Source organism: Equus przewalskii, chromosome 1, assembly GCF_037783145.1.
Source record: "Equus przewalskii isolate Varuska chromosome 1, EquPr2, whole genome shotgun sequence".
Classification (NCBI taxonomy): Eukaryota; Metazoa; Chordata; class Mammalia; order Perissodactyla; family Equidae; genus Equus; species Equus przewalskii.
In genome coordinates this window covers 138,401,249-138,418,023 of record NC_091831.1, presented here as the reverse complement: position 1 = coordinate 138,418,023, position 16,775 = coordinate 138,401,249, and the positions used below count along the sequence as shown (strand labels likewise).

The 16,775-nt window shown below is 40.5% G+C and overlaps 2 protein-coding genes across 46 annotated transcripts in view; both read right to left on the bottom strand.

Moving 5' to 3' along the window:
- Positions 1-9,605, bottom strand: part of ARPP19 (cAMP regulated phosphoprotein 19) — a 30,186-nt gene extending 20,581 nt beyond the window's left edge. For 3 of the 9 annotated variants that reach the window (XR_011541159.1, XR_011541160.1, XM_070624160.1), the window contains exons 1-2: positions 8,968-9,062; positions 8,688-8,742 (exon numbers count right to left, since the gene is read on the bottom strand). Coding sequence is in view for 4 of the 9 variants with exons in the window: in XM_070624160.1 (XP_070480261.1) it covers positions 8,688-8,732 (45 nt within the window). In the remaining 5 variants the exon portion in view is untranslated. Of the gene's footprint in view, positions 1-1,554; positions 1,656-8,687; positions 8,840-8,967; positions 9,233-9,439 lie in introns of those variants that run through there. The other 6 variants (XM_070624146.1, XM_070624139.1, XR_011541165.1 and 3 more) reach the window with 6 other exon arrangements.
- A 4,866-nt stretch (positions 9,606-14,471) lies between these two features.
- Positions 14,472-16,775, bottom strand: part of ATOSA (atos homolog A) — a 109,658-nt gene continuing 107,354 nt past the window's right edge. For 33 of the 37 annotated variants that reach the window (XR_011541148.1, XR_011541155.1, XR_011541147.1 and 30 more), the window contains one exon: positions 14,472-15,481. Coding sequence is in view for 27 of the 37 variants with exons in the window: in XM_070623934.1 (XP_070480035.1) it covers positions 15,328-15,481 (154 nt within the window). In the remaining 10 variants the exon portion in view is untranslated. Of the gene's footprint in view, positions 15,482-16,166; positions 16,338-16,775 lie in introns of all 37 variants that reach the window. The other 4 variants (XR_011541150.1, XR_011541141.1, XR_011541111.1 and 1 more) reach the window with 1 other exon arrangement.

The following is a 16,775-nucleotide window of genomic DNA, read 5'->3' as shown; positions in this document are numbered from 1 at the left end:
CGATTCTTCCAGGTTATTAATGAAAAGTCAAAAAGCAAGACTGTTAAATCCATAAATGCCAAGCCCACCATTCTCGTACAGCAAGTAATCATTTATCAATTTAGGAACTGGAGAAACAACCTCACATTAAGTTTTGTATATATTTTCCTCAAATTATATTCATACATGTTTTATAATCAGCTTTATTCACCTTACATATTGTCAATATCTCCTTCATCTTGAATAGCTTCCTCATGTGTAATTACATCTTCTCATTTTCATCTTGGAGGATTTTGAGAATAAAAGCTGCTGCTGTCAAATATACTTCTCCTAAGGGGCTTCTTTTATGTGTATGCTCCCTTCTGCTTCAAATGTTTTACTTTCCTCCTTTATGCTGCAGTTTCACGCATCTATTTTGACTTTCAGTCTTTTTACAGTGGTCACATCATTCATTCATTGATGTACACAAAATTCAACTATGTGTTCTCAGCCAGAGATAGAGACTCTAAACAGCAGCAGGGATTCTGCCAGTCATTCCACTCAAGAAGGGTACGCCCCAGGGAGAGCTCAAGGGTAAGGTGTGTGATGCAAACCTGCTGTTCCCATGATGGTCTCAATCCCTGGGTATCTTTGAGAATGTAAGCATATCAACATACTGTTTATCATTCCAGTGTTTAAACATTCAGCGCCCACAACACAAGTCTACTACCTCAGCTGGCAATCAGCCCAGCCATCTGTTCAAACACTAAACAAAAAAGTGACTAATTGACCTACTGAGAACTGATGGGGCAGTCTCCAATTCGTTGGATATTTTCAAGGATGAACTTAGTTATATGTAATTTTTGCCTTACTAACTTTAGAACCTAACCCCATATAAAATATGACTACATTGTACTGATCACAAAAGCTGGAGAAAGAATATAAATTCAAGGTTACCAGTTTAGTGTAAGAAGGGGGGCTGGGTCACGGCAGTTTCTTCTCTGGGGCTCAGCCTTCCCAGGAGGCATCTACTGTAGCTCCAGGGCAATCACAGCGCTGCAACTCAGAAGTGGAACTGGGAGGAGGGATCTACTCTTGGTTCCCCTGCACAGTTGTTTTTTAAATTGGTTGACATTACATTTGAAAGTGGGTTGAAAAGGAATCCAACCTGATTACAGCCTTTCAGTTCCAGCACTTTCAAATTAGAGTGTTAACTGAGTCCCACATTTCCACTAAAACCATCTAGCTTTCTTGGGCCAGGAAATGAGGGCTCTCCACTTCTTCCCGTGTTTGATTTGAATCATCAGTTCTCTGTATCTAAGAGAGATTCCTGAAAATTTCTGGTATAGTAGTAACAACTTTCCGTAATTTGCAGTGTTTCTTCAGGTTTCCTCCATTTTATATATGGAGGGGAAAACTGTACACAATATACCATCTTAGCTGGCATCCTCTTATTTTCTTAATATGGAATACATTTATATATTTATATATAATATTAAGCATGCTCAATTAAGCTAAAATAGTTTACTACAGAAAACTTTTGGGCAAAATAACAACCACAGGTGAAAATATCATTTAGGTTTAGAATGGATTTACCTGTATCCTAGAAAAACAAATCAATTCTTGAACTCTCTTGCTGAATACATGGCACAATGGCAAGTACTTGCCAGTTGCAAATTTGTAGCTGGATTCAGAATTTCAGCTGCATATGACACCAAAAGGGGGAAAAATATGACCAAAGCTATATTTTTTAAATATAGTTAAATATCATCAAGATGTCAATAATACTTCTCATGGATCACACAAACATTCTTAAGCTTCTGCACATGTAGACAGTTCAAGGACCTTACTGATAAGTTCAAATGCTTGGCTGTTTACCAACATTCTGACGCAGCCACAGATTTGCCTGTGGAGTGAAGTATAAATAACACATCAGGCGGCAGACTCTGTCCATTGGCATTCAGCCCACACTTACCCTTCTCTAAACACTCCCCTGAATCACTACAGTTAGAAGCCTGAAACACACTTCCCAGACTCAATTCCATTAGGTTCTGCCAATGGCACCTACAGCACATCGAAAGGCACGGGAAAAAGAACCCATTCTGTTCCTGGTGATGCCACCAACAATGTGCAGACAGCTGCAGGCCCTGTGAGCTGCTGTAGAGGGGCACAGAGCAGCTACAGGAGAGTCGGGGTAGAGGACAATGGGCTCGGAACAGTGCTCACTCTGGCAGGGTCAACAGCTGTCTGCAATCCCTCACCTCTGAAAACATCATCTTCCCTCTTTTGCTCCTCTATCCTTTCTAATAATTTGTAATCTAATTCTCTAAATCACATCCTTTTCTGTTTGAAATACCCAAAGTGGTTTCTATTTTCCAGACAAGACACTGAATGATAAAATCAGGAAAATAAGCAATTTATCCCTATAGCCATGTTAAGAAATATAAAAGGGGACACAGAATTTGGTGTGATTGCATGTTTCTGGACATCCTTCAGAGGAATTCCTAAACATTTATTTCAGCTAGAATGAAAATAAATCCCAAAAAATGTTTGAGATATAGAATAATAAACAAAGCAATTCGTATACATGCATGTATTCTGACAAACAAGTCACTTTTCTAATTTTTCCCCCAGCTTTATTGAGATGTAAGTGACATATCACTTTTCTAATTTTAATGTCTTAAATGTGAGGTTAAAAATGGACAGAACAAAAATACTATATAAAAGTATAGTATTTTTAGAGTTTAAGTGTTCTATGGTTCTGTATCATTTAGAAAAGAGTTTACGATAATTTTACATTTTCTTCAGTTATGGATGCATCACAAAATTTCATGGGGAATCAATAAAATAAGAGAAATAAAGTACACAACTTCTAAACTAATACTGGAGGTAAAATGGAAGAAGAAAAGAAAATTCAAAAAAAAAAAGAGGGAGGATGGCAAGAAAGGAAAAAAAAAAAAAATTAAGACCAAAAAGAAGCAAAATGTAAGATGGTAGAAACAAATCTCACTATGTCAATAACCACAACAAACATAAATGGACTGATAAACTGTCCATCCAAATCTAGCGGCTGGATTTAAAATAAAATCTAGCTACTTCCTGAGTACAAAAAAAAATCTAAGTATAAGTACATAGTTGAAAGTAACGATATGGAAAAACAAAACCAACACAGCAGGCAAATGCTCACAGAAACAAAGCTAGTGCACCTATACTAGTCTCAGATAACACAGACTTTGAGGCCAAAGCATTATTAGGGATGCAGAGGATCTAAATAGTCACGCCTCTAATAAAAAAGCCTCAAAATATATAAAGCAAAAACTAACAATTACAGGGAGCAACTGACAAGTCTATTCAAAATAGATTTTGACACACCTTCCTCAATTATTGATGAAAAAGACAAAGTAGTCAAGATATTTGATTTTAATTCTGCACCTAACAATTAGGAAATGCATATTCTTCTAAAGCACAAATAGAAAAATTGACTAAATACTAGGCCATAAAGCAAGTCTTAACCATTTTCATCCAGACCACCATCTATAAATGCAATGCATTAGGTTAAAGGTCAAAAAAAATTTATATATCCCTGTCATTTGGAAATTAAAATACATTACTAAATAATTCATGATTATTTAAGTAATCATGGGAATAAAAAAAATACTTGGAACTCACTGATAACGAAAATTCTACATATACCAAGCTTGTGGGATACAAGTGTCCCTTAAGGGCTTATATTAGAGATGAAAACTAAAACTCAATGAGCTATGCATCTAACTTAAGAAGTCAGACAAAGAACGGAACCCAAAGAGAATAGCAAAAAATAAAAAGCAGAAATTAATGAACAGAAAACAAAGAAACAATGGAGAGGATCAACAAAGGCGGGAAATGACAACCAAGAAGAAAGTATTTTTAAAAATTTAAATCTGGTTTTGAAATTTTATTCTCCAAGAAGCCTTTGTATTATACAGCAATTTTACTACTTTTTAGAAATAGATGCTGGAATGTGAGTGGATTCATTTAGCTGAGTGGTTCCTATGCTGGTAATAACTTGGGGGAGGGGACAGAAGAAGCATCATTAGAATTCTGGAACTTGGGGCTGGCCCCGTGGCCGAGTGGTTAAGTTCTAGCGCTCTGCTTCGGTGACCCAGGGTTTCCCCAGTTCAAATCCTGGGCGCGGACACAGCACTGCTCATTAAGCCACGCTGAGGGAGCATCCCACATGCCACAACTGGAAGGACATACAACTAAAAATACACAACTATGTACCAGGGGGCTTTGGGAGAAAAGAAAATCCTGAAAAAAAGAAAAGAATTCTGGAACTTCTAACTACAGTCTACAAACTGGGTAGGCAGAAACCCAGGCTATCTTAACAGAGATATATGCTTATGATGTACAAGAAAACCTTGAATACTGTATTGTAAATGACAGTTATCCTCTTGACAGGTTCACATGCCCCAAAATTATCTTCGTTGTATACTCTATTCCTAGCACAGGGTCTAACATTTGCTAATGTTAGGTACTTGCATTTTTGTGAACTATTCTATTGAAATACATTAGATATCCTTTCTGTAAGTAAGTGGGGTACAAGGTAAGAAATACATACATATAAAAAATACATTTAAATAATTAAGGATTATTTTGTAGTCTGTCATACACTGATAATAAGTCTGAATGACTGATACCACTTTTAAGCCATCAGCAGAGAAGTTACACAGCAACATCAGCAATAAAAGTCTGACCACTCTAAGCAAATTCTCCTCTATCTGCTCAGCAATATGTTCATTGATGCATTGATGAGTAAGCGGAAAAGATTAATGAAAGCCAACAAATCCTTTGGGATATTGCCAGGAAGGTACCAATTCTATCAAGCTCCAGGGAAAAATAGTGTAGCCTTAGTTAAGTCCTTGTTGCTTGCCCAGTGCGTGGCATTGAAAGGGTGTTCAATAAGTCTAGTGAAGGAACAAATACTCCAACTGTTTCAATAAAGGTAAGAAACTTTAACACCTGGTAGTTTCACCATCAGCTTACCTTTGAAATATTTCATGTTATAGTACTTACTGTTGTACAGCAAACTGTTAAGATAGCAAGGAGAAACATTTTGAAACTTTTCTGAGGGTTTACCTCTAGATTGCTCCAAACTAAACTAGCACATTGTGCGCTGAATTGAAAACTCTCTTTAGCCTTTTAGTTACCAAAGGTAGTGTCAAAACAGCCCGAGAAAACGCCAATATTAACCCGAATTTTTTAAAATCTGGGAAAATGGGAAAGCAATTTACATGCATTCTTTACTAATGATATATGGAAGTTAATTCAAGTAATATTTCTCTTCCTTTTCTACCACTCACAAAAGCACTAAGCATATCTTTTAAACTGACAGAAATATTTTAGTTGAGAGCTCTGCTGGAGTTAGTCTCCTCCAAGACATCTTACTAACTCAATTTGATGACTCTTCTAATAAAATCTCTAGAAAACCTGCTATTGAGATCTTTTAAAAAAAAAATTTAACAGCCATCTATATACAAAAATATAAACATACACATGCCTGTATTGTCATTCAGCTTTCCTACCACTACCATGGTCTACTCCTCTCTGTAAGTGCAGTACTAGCTGTGCCGTTTGTATTGGAATAGTTCTTTGGCAATAGTTTTAACCAAAAAGTTCCAAGAAAAATTCATTCAACCAACATTCTCTGAACAACGCCAGGCAGGATGCTAGGTGCTATGAGAGAAAAGATGAATAAAAGAGGTCCCTGAGCTTAAGATACTCACAACGAAAATAGAATTATCTGTTTTATGTGTCCACAGGCCTCTTCTCACCCCCAGGACCAAAGTGCATGCTTGTCTTAGTTTAGCGTTATTCAAACTGGAATTCACAGACGATAGATCCGTGAGGCCTCTGTCAAAAATTTTTCAACGTTTTGTTTTCACTTAAGTGATAATCTAACAGAAAAATATAAGCATATTCTAGGGTATCTGAATTGCCATATCTAATTAGTGCTATGTGATTTCTGTGTCTGAGCTCTCATTTATGACAGAGACTCAGCAGTACTACTCCAAATGTCCAGGATAATGAGAAAACAGAGCTGAATTTAAAATGTAAACGACCTATCTACAACTCTAGAGTTAAATGACCACATAGCTTACTTTTAAAAAGGAAAACTGAGTCATCAAACGGCCTGGGGGGGCTAACTTGCCATACTCAAAAAGCTCCTGCACTTTAACAACTGCTATCATATTCTCAATACGTTGGAAATTTAGTTTCAGCAAAATAACATGCCACACTGAATTAATAATTTAGACTGGTTTTATTTGTTATTTAATTTGTTTTAGTTTTAAGAGCGGTATAAAAGAGATAGGAATATTCACTTATTTTTATGTTTGCACTTGTTTAATTAATATTCCAATAAAAAATAGTAGTCTAGGGGCTGGCCCAGGGCTCATGGGTTCATATCCCCAGTGTGGACCTACATCACTCATCAAGCCATGCTGTGGTGGTGTCCCACGTACAAAATAAACGATGACTGGCACAAACGTTAGCTCAGCAACAATCTTCCTCAACCAAAAAGAAGAAGTCTGGCAACAGATGTTAGCTCAGGGCCAATCTTCTTCACCAAAAAAACCCCCCAAAAAAACAAAAACCAATCTGTATAATAAATATTAAAAAAAAAAAAAAGTGGTCTAAACAGCTTTCTTCTCTTAACAAGGGTGCACATGCTACTCGGGTAGAGAAATAGTAACTTAGCTCTTAACTTCATTCAGGGCTCATCTCTTTAGCTTAATTTTTCAGAGGCAACAGACTAACGTACCACAAAACCGTAAAAGTATTTTAGCTGAATACTTTGGCTTTAATTGAAAGGTCAACTGGGTATACAGACAATAACTCAACTTTTTAGGTCATCTAACTATTATTCCAAATAGCAGAAACAGGTGATTTGGCCCATAGGAACACACTAGTGACTCTGCACATTTTCCTCATGTTTAGGGATGGTATCCATGCTACAGGCACTTAACATCTACAGCCAATCCTTAATTCAAGAAGGGACATTATATTACTAACACACTTTCGTATTAATGACAGCAGCCCTAAAACCAAAGGACCTGAATTAAACTTTTAATAGACAAAATGTTCCAGATATCCTTAACATTAGGAGACTGTTAATTAGGCTGTTCCAAGTAAAACCATTTACACTGTAGAAATCAACAGTTTACACTTTGGCAACATACTAACAAATCTCATAAAAGAAAATTACATAGCACACTATATTGTAGATCAGAAGTCAAACCTGAGGTTGATCTCAGTGTTGAAAAGACAGCATAGGCATGAGTTTGTTGTTTTTCTGGGTTCCTCAGTTTCAAGCAATAATGAACACCACGATAAATAGTTGACAACAAATAAATGATATTTAATATTATGGTGAAGACTATAATTCTTAAACTATATATATTTTTTGCCCCAAAAGTTCACTTTTTTGCAGAGTGTGAAAAATATCCAACATAGTTTTCATTGGAATATTCCCGAATAATGCGGTAACATGGCCTATTATTTATGTTATTGCTTTTTTTTCCCAGTCACTTTACAAGTAATACTATAATAGAACCATCCAACTCAGGAAAAGTTAACAAGGTTAAGAACATATGGAAAGGGTTTAGAACACTAATCAAACTTCCAACCTCACAAGCACCATGGGTGCAACATTAAGCAGAAGCCCTTACAAAATCCAAGCATTAGACCAAATCCTGTTTATAATGATCCCGTCTTGACTTTTTAAGAGAAAGCGTTGGTAACTCTCCATAAACAATTTAGGAAACAAGATATCATGGACCTGTGTACTTTGCAGGCCAGCCACAAGTACCCAGGAGGGTAGGGCAGCAGAAATAACTATGGTGGAAAGGACAAGCACTAGCCTAGAGAAAACCTAAGGCCTTTATATTCGTAATTTGAATCACACTGATTCATGGGCATATTCCCTACATCAGAAAGACATTACAAGTCAGTTTACAAAATATTTCTATGTTTCCACGAAAAACCTGATCAACTAAGTTGGTAAAAATGTTTCAATTCCGACCTTTCGATTTTTAATCAAGTACCATATGCGAATCCCAGCCGCTCCCTTTTCTGAGCACACACTGCACTAAATGTTGTCAATCACCCACGTCCTTGAAGCCTCACAGGCACCACACGAAGCAAGTACTGTTATTCTTGTTTCACAGAGGAGGAGACTGGAGCCTAGAGAGCTCATAAGTGACCAAGGTTACATGGCTAAGAAGGACTGGAAGTGAAATTGCAACCCAGGTCCCGCCTCACTGCCCAAACCCGAGACACCGCCCCTGGAGTACAGCACGCAGACAATACAAGCAGCTGGAGAGTTCGTTCGTACAAGGAGAAATCAAACTTCCTAACAGAGAGGAGCCCACAGGAAACCTTAGGGTCCATGCATAAGGACTGAGTCCTCGGCTTTTACGTATGTTTAAGTGGTTCAGGGAAGACGCGACACCACGGAGCGTTCGATAATGCACGTTTCAGGAAGGACGTGGACACCGTTCAGCCCGCCACCACGCTGGCGCCAAGCCCCAGGGCTCGTGCGGGAGGCCGGGGCGCACCGGCACCAGCAGCGCTCCGCCCCGGGCGCGCCCTCCGCACGCGGCCCCAGCAGGCCGCCCGCCAGGCCCGGCCCGCGGCGCGACGGCGCTCAGCCTCCCGGCTCCCCGGGCCCGGGGCCCGCGCCCACTCACCTTCTGCTCCTCCGCGGAGGCTGCCTCGGGGACGTCCGCGGACATACTGCTCCCTCTGCAGACGAGACGCCGGGGAAAGATGCGATTACCGGGGGCCAAGGCCGCCCGGCCGCCTCAGGCCCGCCCGCCCCCGCCCTCCGAGCGCCCGCCCGGGCCGCCTCCGCCCGCGAAAACGGCCCCCGCCTTGTGACGACACGGAGTCTCCCGACGCTCGGCGGGCGGCGACAGCGACCCGCCGCCGCCGGCCGCCCCTCCCGCGCCGCGCCGCGCCCCTGCCTACCTTCCCCCGCTTCTCCGGCTCTGCGACGCCGAAGCACTTCCTTTTTTCCTTCAAAGGTCGCGGCTCGCGCCTCACCTCACATCCGTCTGCCGAGTGCTTCCTGGGAATTGTAGTTTCTAAGTGGAGCCGCCCTCTCCCCGCCCGTCCCTCCCTCTTCTGGTCCCTTCTGTTCCAGGAGCTTTATTTCCACTTCCCCCTAGTCGCCTGGGCCCGCTCCCCGATCTGCAGCCACACAGGCTGCCTTTTGGGCGCTCCAAAGCTCTGTGCTGCTCCCTCCACAGGTCTCTTCCCCCCTCTGCTTCGCCTGCTTAACCCTGATCATCTTTCACAACCCCAATCCTCTGTTACTGTCTCAGCAAAGCTTTTCCTGAGCCCCTACCCTAGGTTAAATCCACCTCTTAAATGCTGTCACGTCTCTGCGCTGCTCCCCAACCACGCATACTGTATCATTAGAAGTAAGTGTTGCACTTACTTTATTAATATCACCTTTCCTGCTCAGATAAGCCACCTCAGGGCAGGGACCTTGTCCTTATTTGCTTATATTTCACTCCCAGAGCCTGGCGTTTCCTAGATATTCAATAAATATCTGACAAAGGAATTCAACTTCCATTCGTCTACTCCCAGGGATCCACTCCCACGCTTTACTGAAACTGCTGGCACCAAACTCCTCTGATGACTTTTTTGAAGAAGAAGAAGATTAGCTCTGAGCTAACATCTGCAGCCAATCCTCCTCTTTTTTGCTGAGGAAGACTGGCCCTGAGCTAACATCATGCCCATCTTCCTCTACTTTATATGTGGGATGCCTACCACAGCATGGCTTGACAAGTAGTGCATACGTCCACACCCGTGATCCGAACCGGGAACCCTGGGCAGAACATGGGAACTTAACTGCTGCTCCACAGCAGGGGCCCCCAATGACTTTCTTAATTGCCAAGTCTGAGGCTTGACATTTAATCCTCATTCTACTTGAAATTCGAAGAGCTACGGGCAATTCATGGTGGTTCCAATGAAGTGTCTCTCAGAAACTTGGAAATAAGATTGCCCTCTAAGAGTTAAACTAGTAAAAAGCAACAGGCAATGAATGTAATTCTGTGGGAATTTGGAAACCATCAAAACACAACCAAGGTGTCTGGGTAGAATTTCAGACAGGAAGAACTGTATTGTGGTTGCAACTTGAAAAACAGTTATACTACACTCTTTTTCGAGAAAGGAAGGGGTCTAGGGGTTTGCTGGCAAGAAAGTATTTAAAATACAAGGTTTCAAGAGGCCAACTCTGACGAGGATCTCCCTTGAGAGTGCCTTAACCTGGGCCTGCTGAGAAACTTCGTAAGATCAACTAAGTGTTCTCATTCCATACTAAGTAACCTACTGAAAGTTTGCCTTCCCTTTATGCAGGAAAGTTTATCTTCCCTTTATAGGGAGAAAGGAGAATGCACTAGTTAGACTAACTGGAGTATCTAATAGTTGTATTTTTATTAATAAATTGGCATTCTGGTATCTATCCTATATCAATGTATTTGTGAGCTTGGGTTAAAATCTAATAGACACACGTATAGAAAATCAGTATATGTGAGCTTGGATCAAGAGAATCTGCTCCTGGAAGACAGTGACACTTGAATGAGGGCAGGTTTGGATTTCTGGGAGGCAGACTTTGGTCAACGGAGAATTCACAAAGGCAAATGTCTCATTGTGGGGACCTGTCTGGGCAACCATCCTTCCCCAAGTAACACCCTCTGCATCATCAACTACGTACCTTAATGTTTAAAACTGCACACTGGCCACCAACACCCTGTTTCTCAAAATTTTCTTCTCTTCATCTCTAGGATACTACTCTCTCAGTCTCTCCTACTCCTCTGGCCATTCCTTAAGAATGGGAGGATTCTAACAATTCTGTCCTTCGATCCCCTCCTCTTGTAGTTTTGCACTCTCCGAGAGAGCACTTCCACCCTCATAGCTTCAAATGTCATCTATATTCTAGATCAGCGCTGACCAACAGACCTTTGTGATGATGGAAATATTCTGTATCTGTGCTATCCAATACAGTAGCCACTAGCCGCATATGACTGTTGAACATTTGAAATGTGACTAGTGCAACTGAGGAACTCAATTTTTAACTTCATTTAATTTTAATTTAAAGAGATTCTCCTTAGGTCTGGGGCAAAGTCCAAGAACTGATGTTTAACCAAAGCTCCCTGTGGTAATTCTGATGCACTCAAGTATAAAAGATTTTTCGGGCTTAGAACTTGGTAGGTGTATAAAAGCTTTAAAAAGATTGGGGGTCTTTTTGAGGTTTAGGTGCTCCAGCCTAAGAATTTTTTTTTTTGGAGGAAGATTAGCCCTCAGCTAACTGCTGCCAATCCTCCTCTTTTTGCTGAGGAAGATTGGCCCTGAGCTAACATCCATGCCCATCTTCCTCTATTTTCTATGTGGGACGCCTACCACAGCATGGCTTGCCAAGTGGTGCCATGTCTGCACCCGGGATCTGAACCGGCAAACCCCGGGCCGCTGAAGCGGGACATGTGCACTTAACCGCTGTGCCACCAGGCCGGCCCCCAACTCAAGAATTTTTAGGAGTGAGTAAAGGAGATGAGATAATGTCCCACCCCAACCATTCTTGAAACAGCTGAGAAAGCCCACCTGCATCATTGCCAATATTGTGGCAAATATCAAGAACAGAATACATTTTTAGTGAAAGGGAGAGATAGGAAGAGATTGGAAGATCAACTCAGGGAAAGCAAGTGAGATAGAGAGTGCCGAAAACCCTGAGGATAAATGGTGACTTCTGTGAGCAAAGCACAGGGAACTCTACCTGAATAAGCAGGTCAGGTAACTGTAAAGAGAGCAGTTCTAGCAACTTGAGTGTTGGAAGTGGAACGGAGAAAGTGGAAGATGCCACTTCTCTAGGGACTTAGTGAGAAGAGAGAACTTTACATAAACTGAAAAGGTTAGAACAGGAAAATTTTGAATGAATTAAAAAGAAAAATAAACAGCGGGGTCTGAAAGAGACTTTTAAAACTTACCTTTAAAAATCTCATATTTACCACAATGTATTCCTAAAACTTCCCTCAACTATTTGCATGCCTTCTGATAGTATACAAAGTTGAATGGCCTCTGAGTTGCTTTAGAACATTTCTTCCTAGTCTGTGTTTTAATGTCTTTTTTCCCTCTAATAATTAATAGGCATTGCCTTATTATATATCTCCACTCAGAGCAAATTACCAACTTTATTTCCAAGAATATTGATGCAAATTATATTTTAATGCCAGGCCACAATTACTAGTGGAAAAAAGGATGAAAAAAGAGGCAAAATGCCAGTGTGGAAGAGTGCAAAAGACATAGATTTGAATCCTGGCTCTTCCACTTACTGACAGCGTGACCTTGGGCAAGCTCTTCAAGCCTCCTTTTCTTTCATTGTAGAATATACTCATACTCTCTCTGAAGTAGGGCTTTAAGTATTAAAAAAGATATAAATTCCTTACAGAGCCTGGCACATAGTAGGCATTCATACGTTCTCTTCCTCCTCCCACAGTGTCCAAGTTTAAGACTTTTATCTCCCACAGATAATCCATGACGGGGTAGAATGGGCCGATTCCAATGCCACACAGCGAAGGTCTTAGGGATTGAGAGTGAATTCCTACCCTCATGAAAAGCCTACTTCCCGTCTGGACTGATCCTGTGTCCCTAAGTCTAGCAGGGCATATGGAATGTTATACGCCAAAATCTTAACAGCTACAGCCTCTGTAAAGTGACAGCTAGAAGGGCAGACAGAGGGAGGGACTCTCACATTTACTTTATAATGTAGTATGAAAATGTTTTCATGATAAACATGCATTACCTAAATTTTAAAAATTAAATTTAAAAGAGAATCACTGCTTTATTCACAAAACTAATGAGGGAAGAGTAGGGATCCCAAGGATGAAGTCTGTGGAGAAATTTTTCCCTTTCTTTAGCCCTCTGTTGGGTACCTTCCAGCCAGTGCCCATTTCCTCACGAATATTTTTCATTCTCATATGATAAGAAAACTTCCAAAAACTTTCTGCAGGTTATTTCTGACCTGGAGTTCCTTTTTAAAGGAAGTTATCAGTTACGACTCACTTTCTTAGTCTGCCAGCCCTCAGTGAGTGAGGAGATCTCTATTATCTACCACAGGTATCACTGTTGATTGTCCCCTGGTATCTTTACCTGCATGCTAACAGTCTAGTGACATATCTGTGAATATGAAGAGGAGCAATATAGGAGGTCTCAGCCTGTGACAAAAGAAGGGTAGAAAAAGAATCAGTGCAATAGAGACAGGAGCAGGGCAAGTAAGAGACGACAGGTGCTGGGTGACTATATTTCACTGGGAAAACAACAAAGGCAAAAAAGTCCCTAAGATTTAGAGGAACAAAAAAATGCTTAGAAAGATGGAAAACCATGCACTAGAAAGAATTCTGGAAAGATCACAGTGTGGTATCCATGTAAAAAGATACCCGCATACAACATACATCACTGATTTTTGGATTACTGGAGAGGTCAAAGAAGCAATAACTTTTTTTTCATTTTTTTAAAAAAAAGCATTCTGATGTTTTAACTACGTGCTGTTTTCCAAGTTTTAAGTAAAATTATCAATATTGACTTTTGTTAAATGTATAAGTGGTTCTGGATACATGCATCGAAATACTTATTCCCAGAATTTGAGGCAGAATTTAAGAAGAGAAGGCACATTAACGATACTCTCACTCCATTTTCTCAATCACACAGACCCAGGAAGGGGTGAGGATTCCTGGAGTCAGCCCCATCGGGTGCCATGAGAGCTGGGGCTACCATCCAAAGCTTTCGGGTCCCAGTCCCATGTTTCCACACAGCCCGAGATTAAGAACAAATCTTCATATAAACTTGTGCCACTGAAAACCATTTTTTTTGTTTGGTTTTATGAAATATAATAGTCTTTTCTCTTTTAGCGGGTATTTTAAAAGAAACTTCTAAGAGGCGTCTTGCTGGCCACCCCAGAGCCTGCAGTCACACACTTCATCACCTGTCCAGATGCTCTTGAATAGTCTATCCATCAGCTGGGTCCAAGTTAAAGACTCGCTTCTCCCAAACTCCAGACTGCTCACCTGGTTCTACGCTCCCAGGTCTCCTGGGTCTGGCCTACTTGAGGGGTATGTATTTTCTAACTTGTACTCACAGCCTTGTCCCAGCATCTCCAGTGTTTGTGCCTTGTTTTCTGATCTACTGTTGCCCACTGTCCCTGCACAAACATCTAAAGACATTCTTCTTTCCAAGGGGGTTGGAGACAAGGCTTTTGAAATGCTCCGTCAAGTTCCCTTGCTCGGTGGTTTTCCCAGTTGCCAAATGCCGTCTATTGTGACCTTGACAAAGAAAGCGATAAACTGGGACAAGTTTCAAGACATCTTCCCCCTCCTCTTGGCAACTGTAAAGCTAGAATAGAAACTGCCTGATGGATACCAGAAATTCACTCAATCACATAAATGTCTCGTCTAAAAATAAAAGCCAAATACACGTTTCTTAGTTTTTTGCATATATTTACAATATAAATACTAATTTGTTTTCAAATTACATATTCTTTTAACAATTTGCAAAAGTTATCTAGCATGGGACAGCAATTTAATGTAGAGCCTCTGTAGCAGTGATTAAGGAAAAATAGAACTGTTTGGGGGATAAGGGATTCTAGAAAGAAAATGAATGGGCATGATGATCTGAACGTGCCAAGGGAATATGAAGCAGCCTGGTCTGCACTGCACTGCCGACACAGCGTGTTAAAGGACAGCTATGTGAGACAGCAACCTAGATGGGGCAGTGTAAAAACTAAACTTGGGAAATATAAAAAGTATACATGCTTGCATAGTGCGTTAATCTTAAAGAAGCTCAACATTTCATTCTTATTTTCAATAACTTAAATGAATAGTACTTAAAACACATCACACAAAATTAAAGACTTGTGCATATATTTCAGAGTTCAACATTAATGTCAAAAATACATAGTATGATTTTACATAGGATTTGTGCTACATTAGAACACTAGAGACAAACATCACTTGAGTATTAAGGAAACATTAAATATTAAATAACTGAGAAATAAAATGTGTAAACACTAATCTAACTGGGGGCAGGGGGCGGTTTGCTATTGCAACATGTCCAATGAAGTGGTTTCAACAGTACAAAAAGGATTAGGACATGAGTGTTTCCAGTCTACTTGGAATATGTGGATCTCATTCCAGGAATCCTTTAATAAAAACTGGTCCAGGATAACAGGAGAGGGTCCACTCTCCTGGTTGTTAATTTGGTACACTCCATTCTATGATAATTTTTACTTTCAAATTTGGGTACTGAGCAAATACTTTAAATTGTCACTCCTTATCAACATCTTGGTGAAAACTGAGGGTTTGTTGGCGATTCAGTGTACGATTTGAGTTCATATGCAGCACCGCTATCAACTTCCATTGACTTTCTAGAGAACAGGAGCCGTACATCTCTGTGGAGGTAGATCTTTCCAGATTTAGAACTCTGGAACCTAAACAAACAAAAAGGTACATCGTTTCAGGGAATGAGTCTTTAAAACAAACAACCTGAGAAAGTAAATTATGAAAGCAGGAAGAATTAATCTTGCTGCAATATTAACAGTAACTCATTAACAAGATATTTAAGGTCTTATACTGCCTATTTAAGTGCCTCTGCCTTACTATTCCCTAAACACTCCACACTCCCCTCCCTCTTACAGTGCCAGAGATGCTTCTTCCTGTGAACATGGGTTTCACATGCAATCCTACTTTTCATCCCTGACCCCACAGCATGCGCACCCTTCCTCATCTACACCGTCAAGTTTCAGTTCACATCAGCCAATTATACTACACTTGGGCTTTGCAGCCCTAGCATCTTCTAGCTGCACAGACTGACCCATTTCATGCAACTTGCACTCCCATAATTTTGAGTAGATTAGCATGGATTCCACACTTGAAAAGTGACCACAGAAAATAATTAAGTTTTGAGGACAATCATAGGATGAGAAAGGACTGCTATCATCAGTAGTGGCTAGCTAAATAAAATCATTAAAAATCAAGAGAAAAGTTAGCAGTGAAATGAAAAGTTATCAAAACTGAATATGGAACTGTTTCTGTCCCCTGCTAATATCTACAGCATAATACAGGGGGCTGGAGTCTTCAACTGTACAAACTTATCTGGCATAGAGTCAAACACACCTTGCAGTGCTAATTTCTCTGTTTTCCCCTCGGCATCGCAGAAATACTCTCTGGGTTTGTGGATTTTATTCCTAAATTAGCTGAAAGATCTGGTGGTCAGTTGTATAAATGAAAGCAGACCTCTGACTGGCTCACTCTTCTGTTCTTGCTGAAGTTTTTCCCCTTCTCAATCTGAAGGAGAACAAGGTGAGCTTTGGGAAGCATACCGTAACTCCCAAAGAGGTTTCTTTACAGCACCCAAAGTATCTAATCATTATATGGGAATCATAAAAGCAGATTTTTACTTTGGTGAATCTTGGTTACACATGGTTAAGGGTCGTTAAACTTCAAGAGGAATGGTGCCAAACGGATGTTTAGAGGGTTGAATCTTCCTAGGTTGGGCTGGGAGCTATTCTTATAGTCTGCTGTTTCATACCATTTCTCTTTTAAAGTCTTCCAAGTCTGTTTTTGGTAGACTTTTCATTCCCACAATCTGTGTCACATTCCCCACGAGGTCATATCAGGCAGTGTAAAGTTGGTTTTAAATACATTGTGCTGGTTCAACATGTCCTTAGGATGCAGAACACCAGGCAGAAGACCCCAAGGTAACAGCACCCATTAGCCAGTGCT